Genomic DNA, 16,509 nt, shown 5'->3' on the forward strand with positions numbered 1-16,509 from the left:
TTTTTAAAAATTAATTAAGATTGCCTGAAAAATAGATATATTAATAAATGTGAAATAGATATATTAATAAATGTAAAAATTATTATATTATATTATGATTGATTTATATATAGAACCTATTACGAGATACAGAGGACCCTATTATGAGATACAGAGTTCATCTTGGAATAAATGAACATAAATGCTAGAAGTCTATAGATAGAATTAAAAAAAATTATAGGTTATTTTAAAGAGAATTTACATTTCATGTAGTGATAGAGTACGACCTTACTCTATCACTACATGAAAAATTTATTGCCAAATATTTATTTATTAAATAATGAACAAGATTTAAATTCTCATCTCAATGAAACTTGAAAACGTCTAAATTTTAAAATCTTTTTTTACATTGATTATAGGCATGATCTAATAATGAATTTTCTATTAAATAGTTTTCAATTCAAGAATAAATTCAAGAATAAATTCATGGTGAAATTAATAGATAGCGTTTATTAGTTTAGCAGAAACGCCGCTATCTCATATTAGGCGCCTATCTTATAAGGTTTTCTCTAAATAAATATATTTAGCAATAAATTCTTTACGTAGTGATAAAGTAAAATTGTATTAATAGAAAAATATGGGATATGCTGAGTTACAGAAGTTAGATTTGATCATAAAATCGTAAGGCATGAAAATCGTATGAGATACTTAGAGTATTTCTAATGTGAAAGAGGGGAGACTGGGGGCTAGTAGACACATTTTTCGAATTTTTATAGACGAAATTACGAGACTTATCAAAAAAATAAATTCTACACTAGTTATTACATACATTTAACTATCTAATAATATTTTAATAATAAGGGAAAACTGATAATATGAAAAAAATGCATTTTTCTAATTCATTTCACCTGATTCAACTAGCCCCGGGATCGGAATAAGATGACTAAAATGATATGGGGTAATTTGACAAAAACAATATTAAAACAAGATTGTTTTATGATACATCTTTGACTACATATTAACAAAACTTTTATATAAATGTATTTTAAACACAAACATATTTATTTTAAAATAAAAAATGTATTACTTTATATTTTGTTATTGGATAAATAATTTTTATCTAATCCGAATCGTTATCCAAATTGCAATTATAACAAATATAATAAGTTATCCTTTATACATTTAAAATGTGTCCACATATTCACAAAATTATCCTTTTAATTATTCTTAATATTTTCACATTATTATTCTATTATTATTCATTATTATTCTACTTCTATTATACTTAAAAGTAATTTTACAAAGGAAAGAAGAATGTATAAACATAATAGGATATATTTTATATATAATTATGTATATGTTTATAGATACATGTATATGTATATATAAATGTTTATAAACATATGTAATTTATCATATTATGTTTATATATATTTATTAAACTGCCAAGAAAAAAAAATTTTTAATCGACCACTTAGCTCAAAAATTTCCATTTCGTGTCAAAAGAACCTCTAAATTTTTATTTAAAAATATTAAGATTTAGAGATCACTAGTAAACGATTTTTAAATCAAAGTTTCAATTTTTCTTACATGTTTGATTTGATGCCAAAATGGCTTAAACCAGATTTTAAGAGTGATACTGTACGTTTTTTATCGCTAAACATGATATAATAATTCATTCAATTCTACGATATATGTTTTAAGAAATACAGCCCGATTAATATGAAAAAAATGATCAAATTTCAAATTAAAGATCGATTTTAGGAAGGTTCCAAGTGTTCAAATGGGTCGTTACTCTTCTCAAATTGTCTATTCACCCAGAACAAGATCTAGTTTAGAATTTTCCTGGGACCTTGTAAGGGACCTTTAAAAGTTGCATTTAACTGAATTATAAAACGTTTTTAAGGAAATAGAAACATTTTTTTATAAGTCTAAAGTCACTTTGTGATCTTGACATCCTTAAATTAAGTGCCATAATTTGACTATAAAAATTCTTTATTAGAAAATGAAATGAGTACTTAACACAAAAAAATATGATTTAATTAATTAAAATAAGCTACATATTGTATAATTTATTTCAATTAATTAAATCATATTTTTTTGTATTATGTGCTCATTTCCAATTGGAATTTTCCCAAGACTTCTTACAGGGTCTTTAAAAGTTGCATTTAATTGGATTATAAAATATTTTTAAGGACAGACAACATTTTTTACAATTCTAAAGTATATCGCTTTGTGATTTTGACATTCTCAAATCAAATGTCTCAATTTGACAATAAAAAACCGATATTAATTGTTAAAATTGACAGATATTCAGATTAAGAAATCTGTAATATTGATAGCATAAGAGGTTACACAAATTCTGTTTTATAAATACAAATTTTTTATTTAAATGACAAATTCTCTGCTTTAAGGCTCCTGAATAGTCACTTCAGTGACATAAGCAAGAAATGACACGTTGATTTTTCTTGTATATTTTGTAAATAAAGAGAATGAAATGAAGAGAATGAAATAAAAAGAATGAAATTTGGTTGAAATGAAATGATAAGATCGCTTTAAAATATTGATAAAAATGGATGAAAATTCTCCTTATCTCCTCTAATAGTCAGTAAAGAATTGAAAAAGAGTCGTGAAATGAAAATAGGCTACGCATACGCATTGAGTAAAAATTAGTAAACGCACTTTACATGCCTTTTATGACTACTTACTGATTGTCAAGGAAGATAAAAATAATTTTTGTCTATTTTTACAAATGTTTTAAAGATCTCATCATTTTGTTTTATAAAAAATTCTTTTTATTCACAAATGGCATACAAGAAAAATCAACGTGTCGCTTATGACATATTTCTGACTTATGCCACGATTCAATATGACTGGAGTGATTACTCAGGAAATTAAAAATGTAAATTTTTTAAATTTAAAAACACAATTTATTTTTTATATAATTTTTGTTTTTACATAGAAAATTTATTTTTAAAGCAGAAAATTTATGTAATTGAAATAAAAAATATTAATTTTAACCTCACTTACTATGTCCCTCTACATGCCATCGATGTAATTGATTTTCTAATCTGATCAACTTTAATGATTAATACTTTGGTCCACAGGACAAAGCGACATCTTTTTTTATCAGATTCATTCATTTCATGCAAAAGCGCGTCGAATAAGCCTAATTTTATCAAATCATCAAAGGTGAGGAAGTTAAACAATTACAACAATTAACTGAAAGAAGAGATTTCGTTTAAATATTTCAGTATAAGTGTGATTAGTTGGGACACTTGGCGATTAAAATATTATTATGTAACTACAAAATGATAAATAAAATAATAACTTTGACATTGAAATTAAAAGATATACTAATGACTTATGATAAAAGAGTACATTTGATTTTTAAAAAAATGTTTTAATTACTATGTAGAATATCAAAAAGAATATTCACCTAATGATTTTATTTTTTACACAAAATTGGAAAAGCTCTCTTATTACTCGATTGAAAATCGAGCAGAAACTGATGTACTCAGCGTAGTAATCTGCACCTTCATGCTATCTGAAGCAAGCGTCCACATGTCCATACACGTCTTGATTATCGACATAGAATCGACATTATACTACTGAAGGGAAAATACGGACATCGAGCTGTGAGCAAGATCTAAACGACAGAAATATCTTTTTATCCTCTTCTATCCTCTTTTGGCACAATCGCAGAAAAAAATAAAAGTTACTGAGCAGAAATACATCTTCTTCTGTCTCTCTCTCTCAGATCTTGCTCACACTTTCCACTCATTGTTTGGAGAGACCATTTCCCCTCCAGTAATATAAACTCTATGATCATTGAGATATTTAAAATTTTCCTTGCCCCTATACTCAAATAGCTCTATTCTACCTTACATATAATTCTGTAATCTAATTAACTTCAAATTTATTCATATGTTATTCCAAACCTGTTTTTCGTTTCAATTATATTCAATTATATTCAATTATATAAATGCTGTTATAATGAAAATTTTTAATTCTTAGAAATATTTGAGAGACTTTTATTGTATTGTACATATATATCTAGCTATTAAAGTTATAACTGCTTGATAAAAATTTTATTTCAAAAGAGTTAATGTCACTTGCATATTCTTTAATCGTGTATTCAAAAAAACTATCAACGTATAAAAACTACATTATTATCTACTTCTCTGTTTAGTCACACGAATTTTGATAAAAATTTTGATAAATATTTAGATGTATGTATAAGCGGACATATTTTCACACACACATTCGTCGGAATTGTATTTATTATAAAAAAACCATATTTTATGTTCATCCTTGGATGGTGTGTTTGATGCATTCAAATAATGATAAACATAAATGATAATAATAATTTGTTTTAGCGCGTTAGGAAATTTACCATCTTTGATGTAGAGGAAAGTCGCCGATATAAGTCTCCTAAAACGACATTATTTCTCAGAAACTAACTATTGCACTTCATTAATATTAATAAAAACATGACCTCTTAGTTAATTAAAAAAGTAAATGCATAATTCATATATTTGTGACTTATTTCTATACGAAATCAGCTAAAAACGAATTATACGAATGCGAAAATAAAATTTTTACGATTTTCTTTTGTAAATTGCATAATTTAAATAATAGTGATATTATTAATAATATTATGTCGTTTTAAATGTTTGTAGTTTTCTATATTAGTTTAATTTATATTATTTTCTTCCTTAGTTTTTCATAATATCTTTTCAGTTTTTCCATAATTTTAAATAATTTTAAATAATTTTAAATCAGAATGCAATGTAAACTGACACTTGACTATGTAAAACAAATTATGAAACATATTAGGTGTAGGAAAAAGTTCGTGACATTTTTTTAATGCTATCTAACGGGAAAAACGCCACTTTTTCCCATACCAAATATTAACTTAATCTTTGTTGTTTTATAGTGAAAATTCAAATAATTCTATCGGAACAGAAACCAATGGTACATATATAACAAAGCTTTTGAAAAATTATTACATTACATATTTTCATCTTGCAGAACAGCATAAAATAAATAAACATATAATTCAACAAAAAATGTTTTATATCGAAGTGAAAAGATTCTAAAAAATCTTATATACATTTACTTATAGCTATTTTATTCAGATATTTCGCGTAGTTCAAATGATTATAAATATGGTATATATGCAATATATTATATATATTGTAATTCAGATTGAATTATTTAAATATTAAAGATATAACTTTGACCGTTGCAGCCATTACTTCTATTTCTTACTGTTGAATTTATTCAGAATTTCTGTGAAAAAAAAGGAATAGAAATATATGACATTACTGCCTATTGTGTCAGTTTTGGAAACCGTATTATTAGACGCTTATTTTTGCTTATGTTACAAAAAAATTAATTATTGCAAAATTACAAATTTTTATTATTATAAGAACTATTTATATTATCCGATAGAAGACACTTTTTAGATTGTACAATATTTATATATCTAAAATTTCATTTTTACCTTTTATTTAAGAAATATTTTAAACAAAGTCTAAAAACAAAATATGTCGATATCACCTTCTCTTATTGTAACTATTTTAAAATTAATATATTTAACAACATTTTAATTAAAATATTATATTTTTATAATTGAGTTACTTATATACATTTATATTGTTTTCAGTTTGAGATATTAGCAGAATCGGAAACAAGATGGCATTTATAAGAAAATAAAGTATATAGTAAAGCTGAAGATTGGAATGTGATTGTGAAATTGTATGAAAATTATATGATACCGAAAGAAAATGTATCATTAAAATAATGTTAAAATTAATGGTATAATAAATTTCAATTGCATTATATATGTAATGATATTTTTAATTTCATATCTTACCTATATTATGTAATTTCTTTTCTGCCGTAATGAGATTACGAACTCTAAATGTACCCTAAAATTGATACAATTGTGTCCTAATTGATTTTGTAATATGTTTATTATAATGTAATATAATTTAGTAGATATTTTAAGGAAGTTATTTTTCCATTTTGTTATAAGATTTTATATACATTCTAAATTAATATTGTATAATATAATAAACTCAATTTTAAAAAGAGGACCTCGTACAAACCTTAAGGAAATTAACTTTAAGAAAATTGAATTTCGATCAAATTAACTAAAAATTGGATATGTAGATCTTGTTTTAATAAAGTTTTTAGGCACGACCCCCTATAATGAATCGTTTCATCTCTACAAGTCATTTTTCAAAACGAGTTAGTATTACACAATATCTTATTTTCAATGAATATTGTGCATTCCTATGTCATTATTTGGATTTTCTATTTGTATTTTTAAGTAAAATGTTATAAAGTTAATATTGACTTAATTGCTTTCCACACGAATCAAACTTGATTATTGTGAGTATCCTCGTCTCTCACAGATCAGGGTGCTTAAATTTCTAAAATCAAATTATCCATTTTGATATCTTTATAACTTTTTTGTTAGAAAGAAGCAATCAAATTCTTTATTATCCTTTTTATTACTTAAACATATATACAGAAATAATGACATTACAAATAATGACATAGGAATCGTGTTGAAAATAAAGTAAATATTCACAAAAGATTAGCACTTCCAAAAATCAATAACTTCAGCTAATTCGACTGAAATTCAATTTTCATAAGGTGTATGCAGAATCCTTTCTTTAAATTTATAATTCTTTGTAAAAAAATCTAATTTGTGTAAAAACTAAAAACTTACTTTTCTAATTACGTCTTCGTTTCAAAATTAAGTTTTTGTTATGGGACGTAAATAGTAAATACTTTTAAGGAAAGGATTTCATTCAAAATAACAATTAAGTTTAATTTTGTCAAATATAGGGTTGTCCGAAAAGTTCGTGATTTTGAAGGAAAATTGAAACGCAGAAGATTTAAATTTTAGTATACATTTGTTAAATTTAAATCTTTTGCGGCACGAACTTTCCGGACAATAGAATATTTAATTTATAATTTTTTTTTTTTAAACTTTTCAGACATTGAATTACTATGTTAAAATTGGAAAAAATTGAAAAATTAGGATAATTTTTACTAATGAAAAAAAGAGGAGAAACTTGAAATTCTAACTTGAAGTCTCTTTTAAAACTTGAAGTTTTTACTTTTTAGATCGGTATTTTACATAATAATCTAATTAATTTTTTACAAAATTATTATATATAAAAGCTTTAAAATCCTTTTTGAATCATTTCATTATGATTATTTTTAATGAAGTTACGCTTTCTTGAAAATTGCTTATTTTTAGATATCAGAATATATGATCTCTTTTTTTTGACGTAGTTTTATATTTATTATGTTATACACTTTACAATATATTTATTATATTTTATTAATGTGATCAAAATATTACTATGGTGATATTGTATTATTTTATGTGCGTTTTGACATAATATGGTCATATGTGTAATATATTTGTGTGTATTATGCGCACATCGTGTATGATATGTGCAATAAATATGAGTGTAAATGATTAACAATCACTTTGTAAGTGCATTATTGAGAATATATATATTGTCGAGATATACTACTTCTCAATGTACTACAAAAGAGTCTCTCGTAATCTTCTATATGCGTCTATTAGAAAATTTAAAAAAATGAAGATTTCTATACTTTTCATGTGCCTGCTAGCCGTAAGTATAAATTATATCTATACTTAAATACATAGAGCAGAGTTTCCCAAATTTGTATAGATCGCGATCGACTTTTTAAAACTTTTTAATATCCGCGATGCGTCTAGTTCATATGAGAAAATGGGAGGGAGAGTAAATTTTATATATTTTCTATATTTATTTTCTATATTTATTTTCTATATTTATTTTCTATATTTCTTTATATTATTTACATCAGATTTTTCTTTCTTGATTTTTCTCTTTTTTAAAATTTTTATTAAATATAATTTTATAAATCTTTTCTAAAATATCTAATGAAATATGTGTAAAGAACGATCTTCTTTCTAACTTTTATTTCTCTTGCTTTTCATATCGGCAATGATGCGAATTGTTAGGTATAAATAATTGCAATTTATTTCTATATTTAGTTTTAATTTCTATCGTTATTCCAAAAATTCAACCTCACACATATATGTACATTGCATATATATATATATATATATATAAATTGTACGTAATAATTGTATGTAAGTTTGTATTATATGAAATAATATAGTGTATTTAAAAATTATTGCATTCTACTAAAAATTGTGCTTTAAGAATTTCTAATATTAAATAAGTTTAATTAAAACTCTCTGAAAAAATACATATATTTTAATAAGTATTATGATATGATTTATTTAAATACACACATTAAATATTTATTATAACTAAAAAAAATTATATCATGCATATTTAACAATTTTCAAAATTAAAGTACTTATATAAAATATTTACACATAAATACGATTAATTTTTTTTTATGTTAGGTAGCTTATGCAACAGAATCAGCAATTCATAACCATAAATTGTTTTGTCGTGATTTGGAATACTGTTCGAAGGAATTGCGAACGTGCAGAGATGTACCGTGTAAGTATGAAATATTAAACATTTAATATTGAATATTAAGTTATATATAAAAGATTAGTAGCATTTGACAAACAAAATTTAAAAAAAAGATTAATTTCTAAAAACTACTTCTAGTTCAAATTTTATTAATCAAAATTGTCATTAGCTTTATAGTTAACTTAGAGAAGACCGTGACTAGCAGTTATAATTTTTTATTTGAATTTTTCCGGAATATACATTATCATATACCTATGCACTGATTTAAGTACATTTTTAACTAGGTAATCAATTTCTTTAAACATTAAAAATTGAATACCGAGCATAAGACAAATTGTTATATTTATAATATTTTCTCAAATATTTATGCGTAAAAACATATCAATTACAATGATTGAATTATGAAATCAAACATAAAACATTTTACATAGAATATTTATTTTAGAATACAAAATTAAAATTCACAAAAAAATATTAATATAAATTTTTTCTTAAATCAATTATTGAATATCTGTCAATCAATTAAAAGAAAAGATTTCAAATTATTAATTTACTAAATTAATAATGAATTGAAATCTAATTTTAAGTAAAAAAATACTAATTCATGTGCATTAATATCTTAGATAGTTAATTATAATCAATTAAAAATAATGTAACCAGATTTTAATATAACTTTATAAGTTTAAGATCAATACTCAATAATTAAGCTAAATATTTTTAACTTATAGAAATATTAAAAGTCACTTTCAAATAATTTAATTTTAAATGAGCACACACACACACACACACACACGCGCGCGCACGCGCGCGCAATTAAAGCAAACACAATATGAATCGTTTTCTCTGCAATAAATGTGAGTGAAATAATGGATATGAGATAAAACTGGATGAAATAATGCGTATTGAATGTATTGAATGTACTGAATCCAATCGTCATCTGGTCTACTCCAATAATCATTTTCTGACTTTGATGATTTTTTTTTATTTCTAAGGATTTTTTGCTTTTCTTTGTTAAATTTTTCTTATTCTTTCTTTATGTTTATTTCTTCTTTCTTTAATTGCTTTTTAAACGAAATCTATTGAAATAAATAGATTTCGTCTTAGTAGGCCTTTTTCATTTTTCCTTGCTATAGAAGTTAAAGATGATATGTAATGGAAATGATGTATAAAAGAATTATATATTTTTCTTTTACAAAAATTTAACACTTGCTATTAATAGGTGAGAATTGTGATTATCTAAAACCAATGATATAGAGGATTTGATAGAAAATGAAACATGTTTATAGATGTGTTCTATTGTAAGATGTATAGATGTATTCAAATTGTAAAAAATTGTTCTGTAATCCATTCACTAGGATGAATAGCACAAATGCTTTTAATTGAACCTTGATTGATGAAATATCGCTTAAAGTTAACATGAAGAAAAATAAAAAATGAAAGAAGAAAATTACTAATCGCGTTGGCTGCTATTTCAATAGTCATAGTTGTTCTTTTTCCTGCAGTAAATGTTCTCCTATTTGTTTTTCTCTTTTCTCTACAATCATATTGATTGGTTTTTTAATTTATTCACTCTTGTTTTGTCTACATTACTTGATATTTGAACTTGTGCTGCTGAAAGATATAAAGAGAGAGTTGTAAGAATTAAATCTTATTGCTCTAGACAAGCTTGTTACTTCAGAAGTTCGAAGAAAATTTAATATATCTTTTTAAAAAAGCTAAGAGCCAATTTTCAGATGCACATTATGATTTATCCTAATTTTTAGAATGATTAATTTTAGAAATACACATATTCATATGTGAATAATTTTATATTTATGGATAATAAACTATAATATTTTGCTGCACTCAACAATATTTTCAAGTTTTAATTCTAAATCGATAGAAGATACCTACATTCCCTACCAATTTAACCATAGAAATAAAGAATTTAGTTTTTGCTTTTTTATACGTTGCAATGTTATAAAATTAATGTTATTCGTATGCTTTTGTAAGAGACAGAGAACTATCTCTAATAAATTAAATTTCTTTTATAATTGTTATTATATATTTTTATATTTACAGATTCTCTATCTGTTTTTCGTTTATAAGATCGCACTTCTGTAGAAAGAAACAAAAATGATTTTTAATTGCAAGGGAGTACGGAGTAAATTGTTACACCGTAACAAAATTTTGACATAATCAAGATATAACAATTAGTCCCAATTCGCCAGTTTTGATTCGAAAAAATACAGATAAAAAATAAGTATATATATCAATTCAAATAAAACATGCTTTTATAATTAAACGTATATAAAAAAAATATTTAAAAATATTTAAAAATAGAAAAAATACAAAAAGAAGATAAAATATTTTCGATTTATGTATCCAATAAAACAAGCTTGTCCAATTTGAATCCAAAGGCAAAGTCATCAGCACAAGAAATTCAGTGTAAGATTTCAGGAACTGTAAAATGTTGATAAACGTCATTCAGATGCGTATCAACACATTACAGTCCCCAAAATCTTACCCACATTGAATTTTTTGCTTTGATAGTTTGGCGTTTTGTTTTGAAGCTCAAATTGGACAAGCCTTCAATAAAACGAAGCATTAGCACAATGAAATATTTAATTCCAACGATGAAAATCACGTAAACAGTAGCGTTTTCTACAGTTCAATTATAGCGAAATTAGTAGAATAGCAGAATATCATAAGGATTACATATACTGTTTATAAAATGATGCTTTCTTTGGCAACTAGAAGCATTAATTAATATAACAATTTATTCCTTGTAACAAAGCTCCAGTTTCTTCTAATTAAAAAAAAATTGTCGCTACTGTTAAAAGTTAGCAAATTGATTTAATTTTATTAAAATTAAAAATTTTTACATTTACAATATAAAACAATAGCTTTTTAAACATTAAATTATATATGTTTATGTTAAATATAATAGAATCAAAACGAATTTATTTATGTTTTACAATATTTAAAATGAGACAAAATAATTAGTCTTTTATTTTTCTTACTTTATCTGTAAATAATACTTTAAATAATTTATATGAAATTATTTTAAAAACTTCCAATATAGGATATAAAAATTATGAAAATTCTAAGATTTTTAAAAGATTTATAAGAAATAATAACAATATAATTGAAGGAAATTATCAACAATATTTCGAATGATATTATAGTCGAAGTATTCCAAGAATATGACATCTCCAAGAATTGAATACTACAGAAATAAATAAATTCTCAAAAAAATTAATATTGATTAAAACAAAATTATATTAGAGTTATATTGAAATTTAAATATTATTCATGAATTTAATTGTGTGAATATATTTAAAATTATATTAATAAATATGCAATTTATATTACAGGCACTGTCTTGATAGATGTTCACGTATGGTATTGTATACTGAAAGAAGCTGGCGTGGTATGTATTATTAAAAACAGAAATTAATTATAGAAATAAAAATACACACATATACATAAACAGATACATATAGATGTGTGCGGTGATTATCTATATTTTTAAATTAACTTAATTTTCTCATTTTTGTAAAAAATTTTTACATATTGTGCTTTTTACATATTGCACTGTAATGTATAATTTCCATAAAAAGTTTATCGGATTTAATATAATGTTAATAATTTAATAGCATTTTTTATTATATATTTTAATTATTATGTATTTTAATTTATCGGATTTAATGTAATGTTAATAATTTAATAGCATTTTTTATTATGTATTTTAATTAGCATATAGGAAGTAATTTTAAGAGTAAATAAGAAAATTAATTTTTCAATTTTAAATTGTGCTGCTTAATAGTACAATAATATTAAATAAATTATTTTTAGATTAAACAAAATCAAATAATCAGAGAAGAAGGTATTAAATATTGCATGTCTATTTTGGATAAAAAGGATTGGAATATTTGTCACACAAAAGTTGTGGACTGCCTAGATAATGGTAATCTATATATATTTATATTTTGTAATAAAGTTTATTTTTAAAAATAAGAGATTTTATGAAATTTTGAATTAAATCTTCAAATTAAATATTTCTGTTTTTTTTTTTAATTACAGAATATAGAAAGCTAGGATCCAACATAAAGGAGAACGACAAAGCCTACTGTCAGATAACATGTATTATACTAAAGGGTGTGGTGGATAAGATTAAGCAATGTAACATAAAGAAGAATGAATAAAAAAAATTATTTGCCAAAAATATTAACATCACTAATCATATAATTTTAACTTTATACAAATATTGTGTATGAAATAATTATTTGTACATTTACTCTACGGTGTCTCTGTAATTATCGTAGTTATTAAATTAGAATCAATATGTTGCACTAACAATAAAACATCATGCATAATGTTGTTTACTTTTTTCATTAAACCTTTTCACATTGATCATAAGCTGATAACATTACTTTAAGTCATTATTGATAATGAATACAATTTTTTTCAAATAAAAACTATTATGAGTAATATCCAATCTGTGTATATACATTAAATGTAAACAATAAATTTAAATTATGATATATTGGATCGGAGAAAAAGTTTCTTCGTATTTAAAATTTGCAAAAAAATCTGTTTGCAAAAGTTTTTCATTTGTTGCGAAATTTTTGTTACAATTATATTATTCGCTAGAGCAAAATTTCATATAACATAGACGTCCATAACACATAGCACGTCTTATTCGGATGTTCAACGTCTAGATGACGTATCAAAGATGTCCCGATACGTCTGGCAGACGTCTTTTGAAGACGTACCATCTTTAAATATCCAAATGGATGTTGTTGATGTCCAATAGGACGTCTCGATAGGATGAACTTTTTATGGACATTATTTAGACATAACCAATAAGAAATATTATAATAATAGAATAGATATCGAATTTATATCGATTACATTGATTGCAAAATTGTATTGAAAATGGTAGATACAGGTTTTAACAATTGGAATTATGTTAACTATTGGAAGTACAAATTAGTTCGGTCCGTTTCCCTAAAGATTGCTCCAGCTGTTGTGAATATACATAGTTGTGAATGATACATAGTGACAGCTGATTTTGGCGGTTTCAGAGAGATTAAACATCTGCTAATAATAAATAAATTCAGTTTATATCGCTTTGAGTTTCATACAAAAACCTTGATTTTTACTGTGTCGAATTTTGCGTGAACCAAGCAGCATTTTGATTTTCTGCTTTAATTGGAAGAAAAGTGTGGCTAAATCGAATATTTGTCGAAGTTTATGGTGACACTGCTCCAATTAATAAATCATGTAGGGAATGGTTTCGATGTTTCAAGGATAGAGATTTCAGCGTTGAAGACAAGCCTCGCTCTGGACAGCCAAAAAAATTCGAAGACAAAGAATTAGAGGCATTACTCGAAGAAGATCAGAGTCAAACGCAAGAGGAGCTTGCAGAATTGGAAGTAATTCAACAAGCCGTTTCTGTACGATTGAGAGCCATGGGAATGATTCAAAAACAAGGAAATTGGGTGCCTTATGAATTGAAACCGAGAGACGTTGAAAGGCGATTTTTCACCTGCGAACAGTTGATTCAAAGACAACAGAGAAAAGGTTTTTTGCATCGGATTGTGATTGGAGATGAGAAATGGATATTCTACGATAATCTCAAGAAGAAAAAATACTACGCTAAGCCATCGGTCAATCGTTGCCATTGACCTCAACATCAATACCACGGCCGAACATTCATGGTTCGAAGATCATGCTCTATATCTGATGGGACCAAAGGATCTTGTTTACTATGAGCTGCTGAAACCTGGCGATTCCATTACAGGCGATCGGTATCGGCTACAATTGATTCGTTTGAGCCGTGCATTGAGAGAAAAACGACCGGAATACGAACAAAAACATGATAAAGTTATTCTTCTTCATGACAACGCTCAACCTCATATCGCTAAAGTAAAAAAATATTGGAAACGCTCAAATGGGATGTTTTACCGCACCCGCCGTTCTCCGGACATTGCTCCTTCTGATTACTGGTTCTGATGTTCCGAAGGATGCGGCAAATCACCGGTTCACTTCTTTCGGAGAAATCGAAAATTGGCTCCAAAATTGGATCACCTCCAAAGACGAGTCATTTTTTCGAGATGAAATTCGAAAATTGCTTGAGAGATGGGAAAAGTAATAGGCAGCGATGAACAATACTTTAATTGATTTGTTTCATTCATTTTGTTTTAAAATAAATGCACAAAAAAACGGACCGAACTAATTTGTACTCCCAATAAATTGCTGGAAAATTATTTTTAAAAAATTGAAGATTTATACGATAAAATTGATAAAATTGATCTCTTAAATTCGATATAATAAATTAAAATAGTTAGTAAAATATACATTTCTATTTTTCATATTCTATTTTTGAAGAAGGCTGACATTTGAAAGACAGTCTCTATTGTTATGTAACTATTAATTTCGTTTATTAATATTATATATTTTTACTTAAAATATAATATAATAACCGTAATTATGTAATTATTATAAAAGTATAATTAATTAATTATTTAAATTAATCTTATATACATATGTGTGTGCAATGCGTTGTGTGTAATATTGTTATGTGTGCAATGTGCTGTGTACAATATTGTTGTATGTGCAATGTGCTGTGTGCAATATTGTCTTGTATGCAATACGCTGTGTGCAATATTGTCTTCTATGCAATATGCTGTGTGCAACATTGTCCTGTGTACAATGTGCTGTGTGCAATATTGTCGTGCAATACATTGTGTACAATATTATCGTATGCGCAATACATTGTGTGCAATACTGTCGTGTATGCAATACGCTGTGTGCAATACTGTCATGTATGCAATGCGATGTGTACAAACGAAGCTGTGGGCAATTGTTTTGTAGGCAAACGGGATTCTCTTGTATTGATTCTAACAAATAAAACTCTGTAAAACTCTATAATTAAGTTCAACATATAATATGATATAAAAAAATCTTAAGTGTGAGAGAGGACTAATTGCTTATTTAATTTAATAATATTGTCGAGCCCATTTTATTATTAAACGAGAATCAAAATTCAAAATTATTACAATTGACGATTATCATATGTTCTTGAAATAATTAGATATTATAATACTAGATTTGTATCACTTCTCTCTTAAACCGGCAATGTACTCCTTTTCTTAGATGCTGTAAGAATAATCTCCAAGATAAAAAAACAATTATTCAGAATAAACTAGTCTTTTGTCATTTATAAAAATGATGACTTCTTTGAATAACGACTATAGAAAGAAACATAAAGTGTATGTATTAAACAAGAAAAGATTCAGTACCAATTTCACGACGCGAAGCAGATTGGTATTCATAGTCGATTCTTATATTTAAAATTGTCTTAAGTACAGTCTTAAGATGTCATAAGTCAATCCGAGAACTTAGCATCTTAAGACATTATTTAAGACAGTTTTAAAATAAAAACGGACTATGAATATCGCCCTATATTTAATTTTTCACAGTTAGCAGGCTTTTCCCCTGACGCGACATTCATAGACATTCATAGACAGAGACTGAGATTTAGAGAGAGAGAGATGCTTGCAAACTAAGCACACCATGTTATCCCTTCTACTATGGTTCGGCCTATTACTGCCAAAGCGTACACCTATTGGTGGCTCGGTACGAGAGCCGCGAGGAGTGAGAATAGCTTAACAGGCGCGTCGGTCAACTCATAACATAGAGGCTCGCGGCAGCACGATTAATATATAGTAATAAATTAACATATAGTAATAAAATTAATAAAAAATTAATAATAATATCTTCATTCTTATTTTTGCATCAAAGTATCAAGATGCACCTTTTAGGTCTCCTTAGAGTTTAAGCCCAAGCATACTTTTTTTGTACAATGCATACAATAGATAAATGAATGAATCAATCCCTTTCTTTCCTTTTATTTCATAAGAAGAAAGGATTAGTTAATTTTGATTAGTTAATTTTGTTCTACATTATGTGTTATGCATTCGCGGGAAAAAATGTTATATAAATGGACATA

The 16,509-nt window shown here is 25.5% G+C and overlaps 1 protein-coding gene across 1 annotated transcript; it reads left to right on the plus strand.

Annotated features, from left to right (window-relative positions):
* The first annotated feature begins 7,541 nt into the window (after positions 1-7,541).
* On the plus strand, positions 7,542-12,869 carry LOC108684973 (venom allergen 4-like). Its single transcript, XM_018189547.1, has 5 exons — positions 7,542-7,646; positions 8,435-8,534; positions 11,867-11,922; positions 12,348-12,459; positions 12,576-12,869. The coding sequence occupies exons 1-5, from the start codon at positions 7,551-7,553 to the stop codon at positions 12,695-12,697; spliced, it is 486 nt and encodes a 161-aa protein (XP_018045036.1). The 5' UTR covers positions 7,542-7,550; the 3' UTR covers positions 12,698-12,869.
* The last annotated feature ends 3,640 nt before the right edge of the window (positions 12,870-16,509 follow it).

This window comes from Atta colombica, unplaced genomic scaffold (assembly GCF_001594045.1).
Source record: "Atta colombica isolate Treedump-2 unplaced genomic scaffold, Acol1.0 scaffold141, whole genome shotgun sequence".
NCBI lineage: Eukaryota > Metazoa > Arthropoda > Insecta > Hymenoptera > Formicidae > Atta > Atta colombica.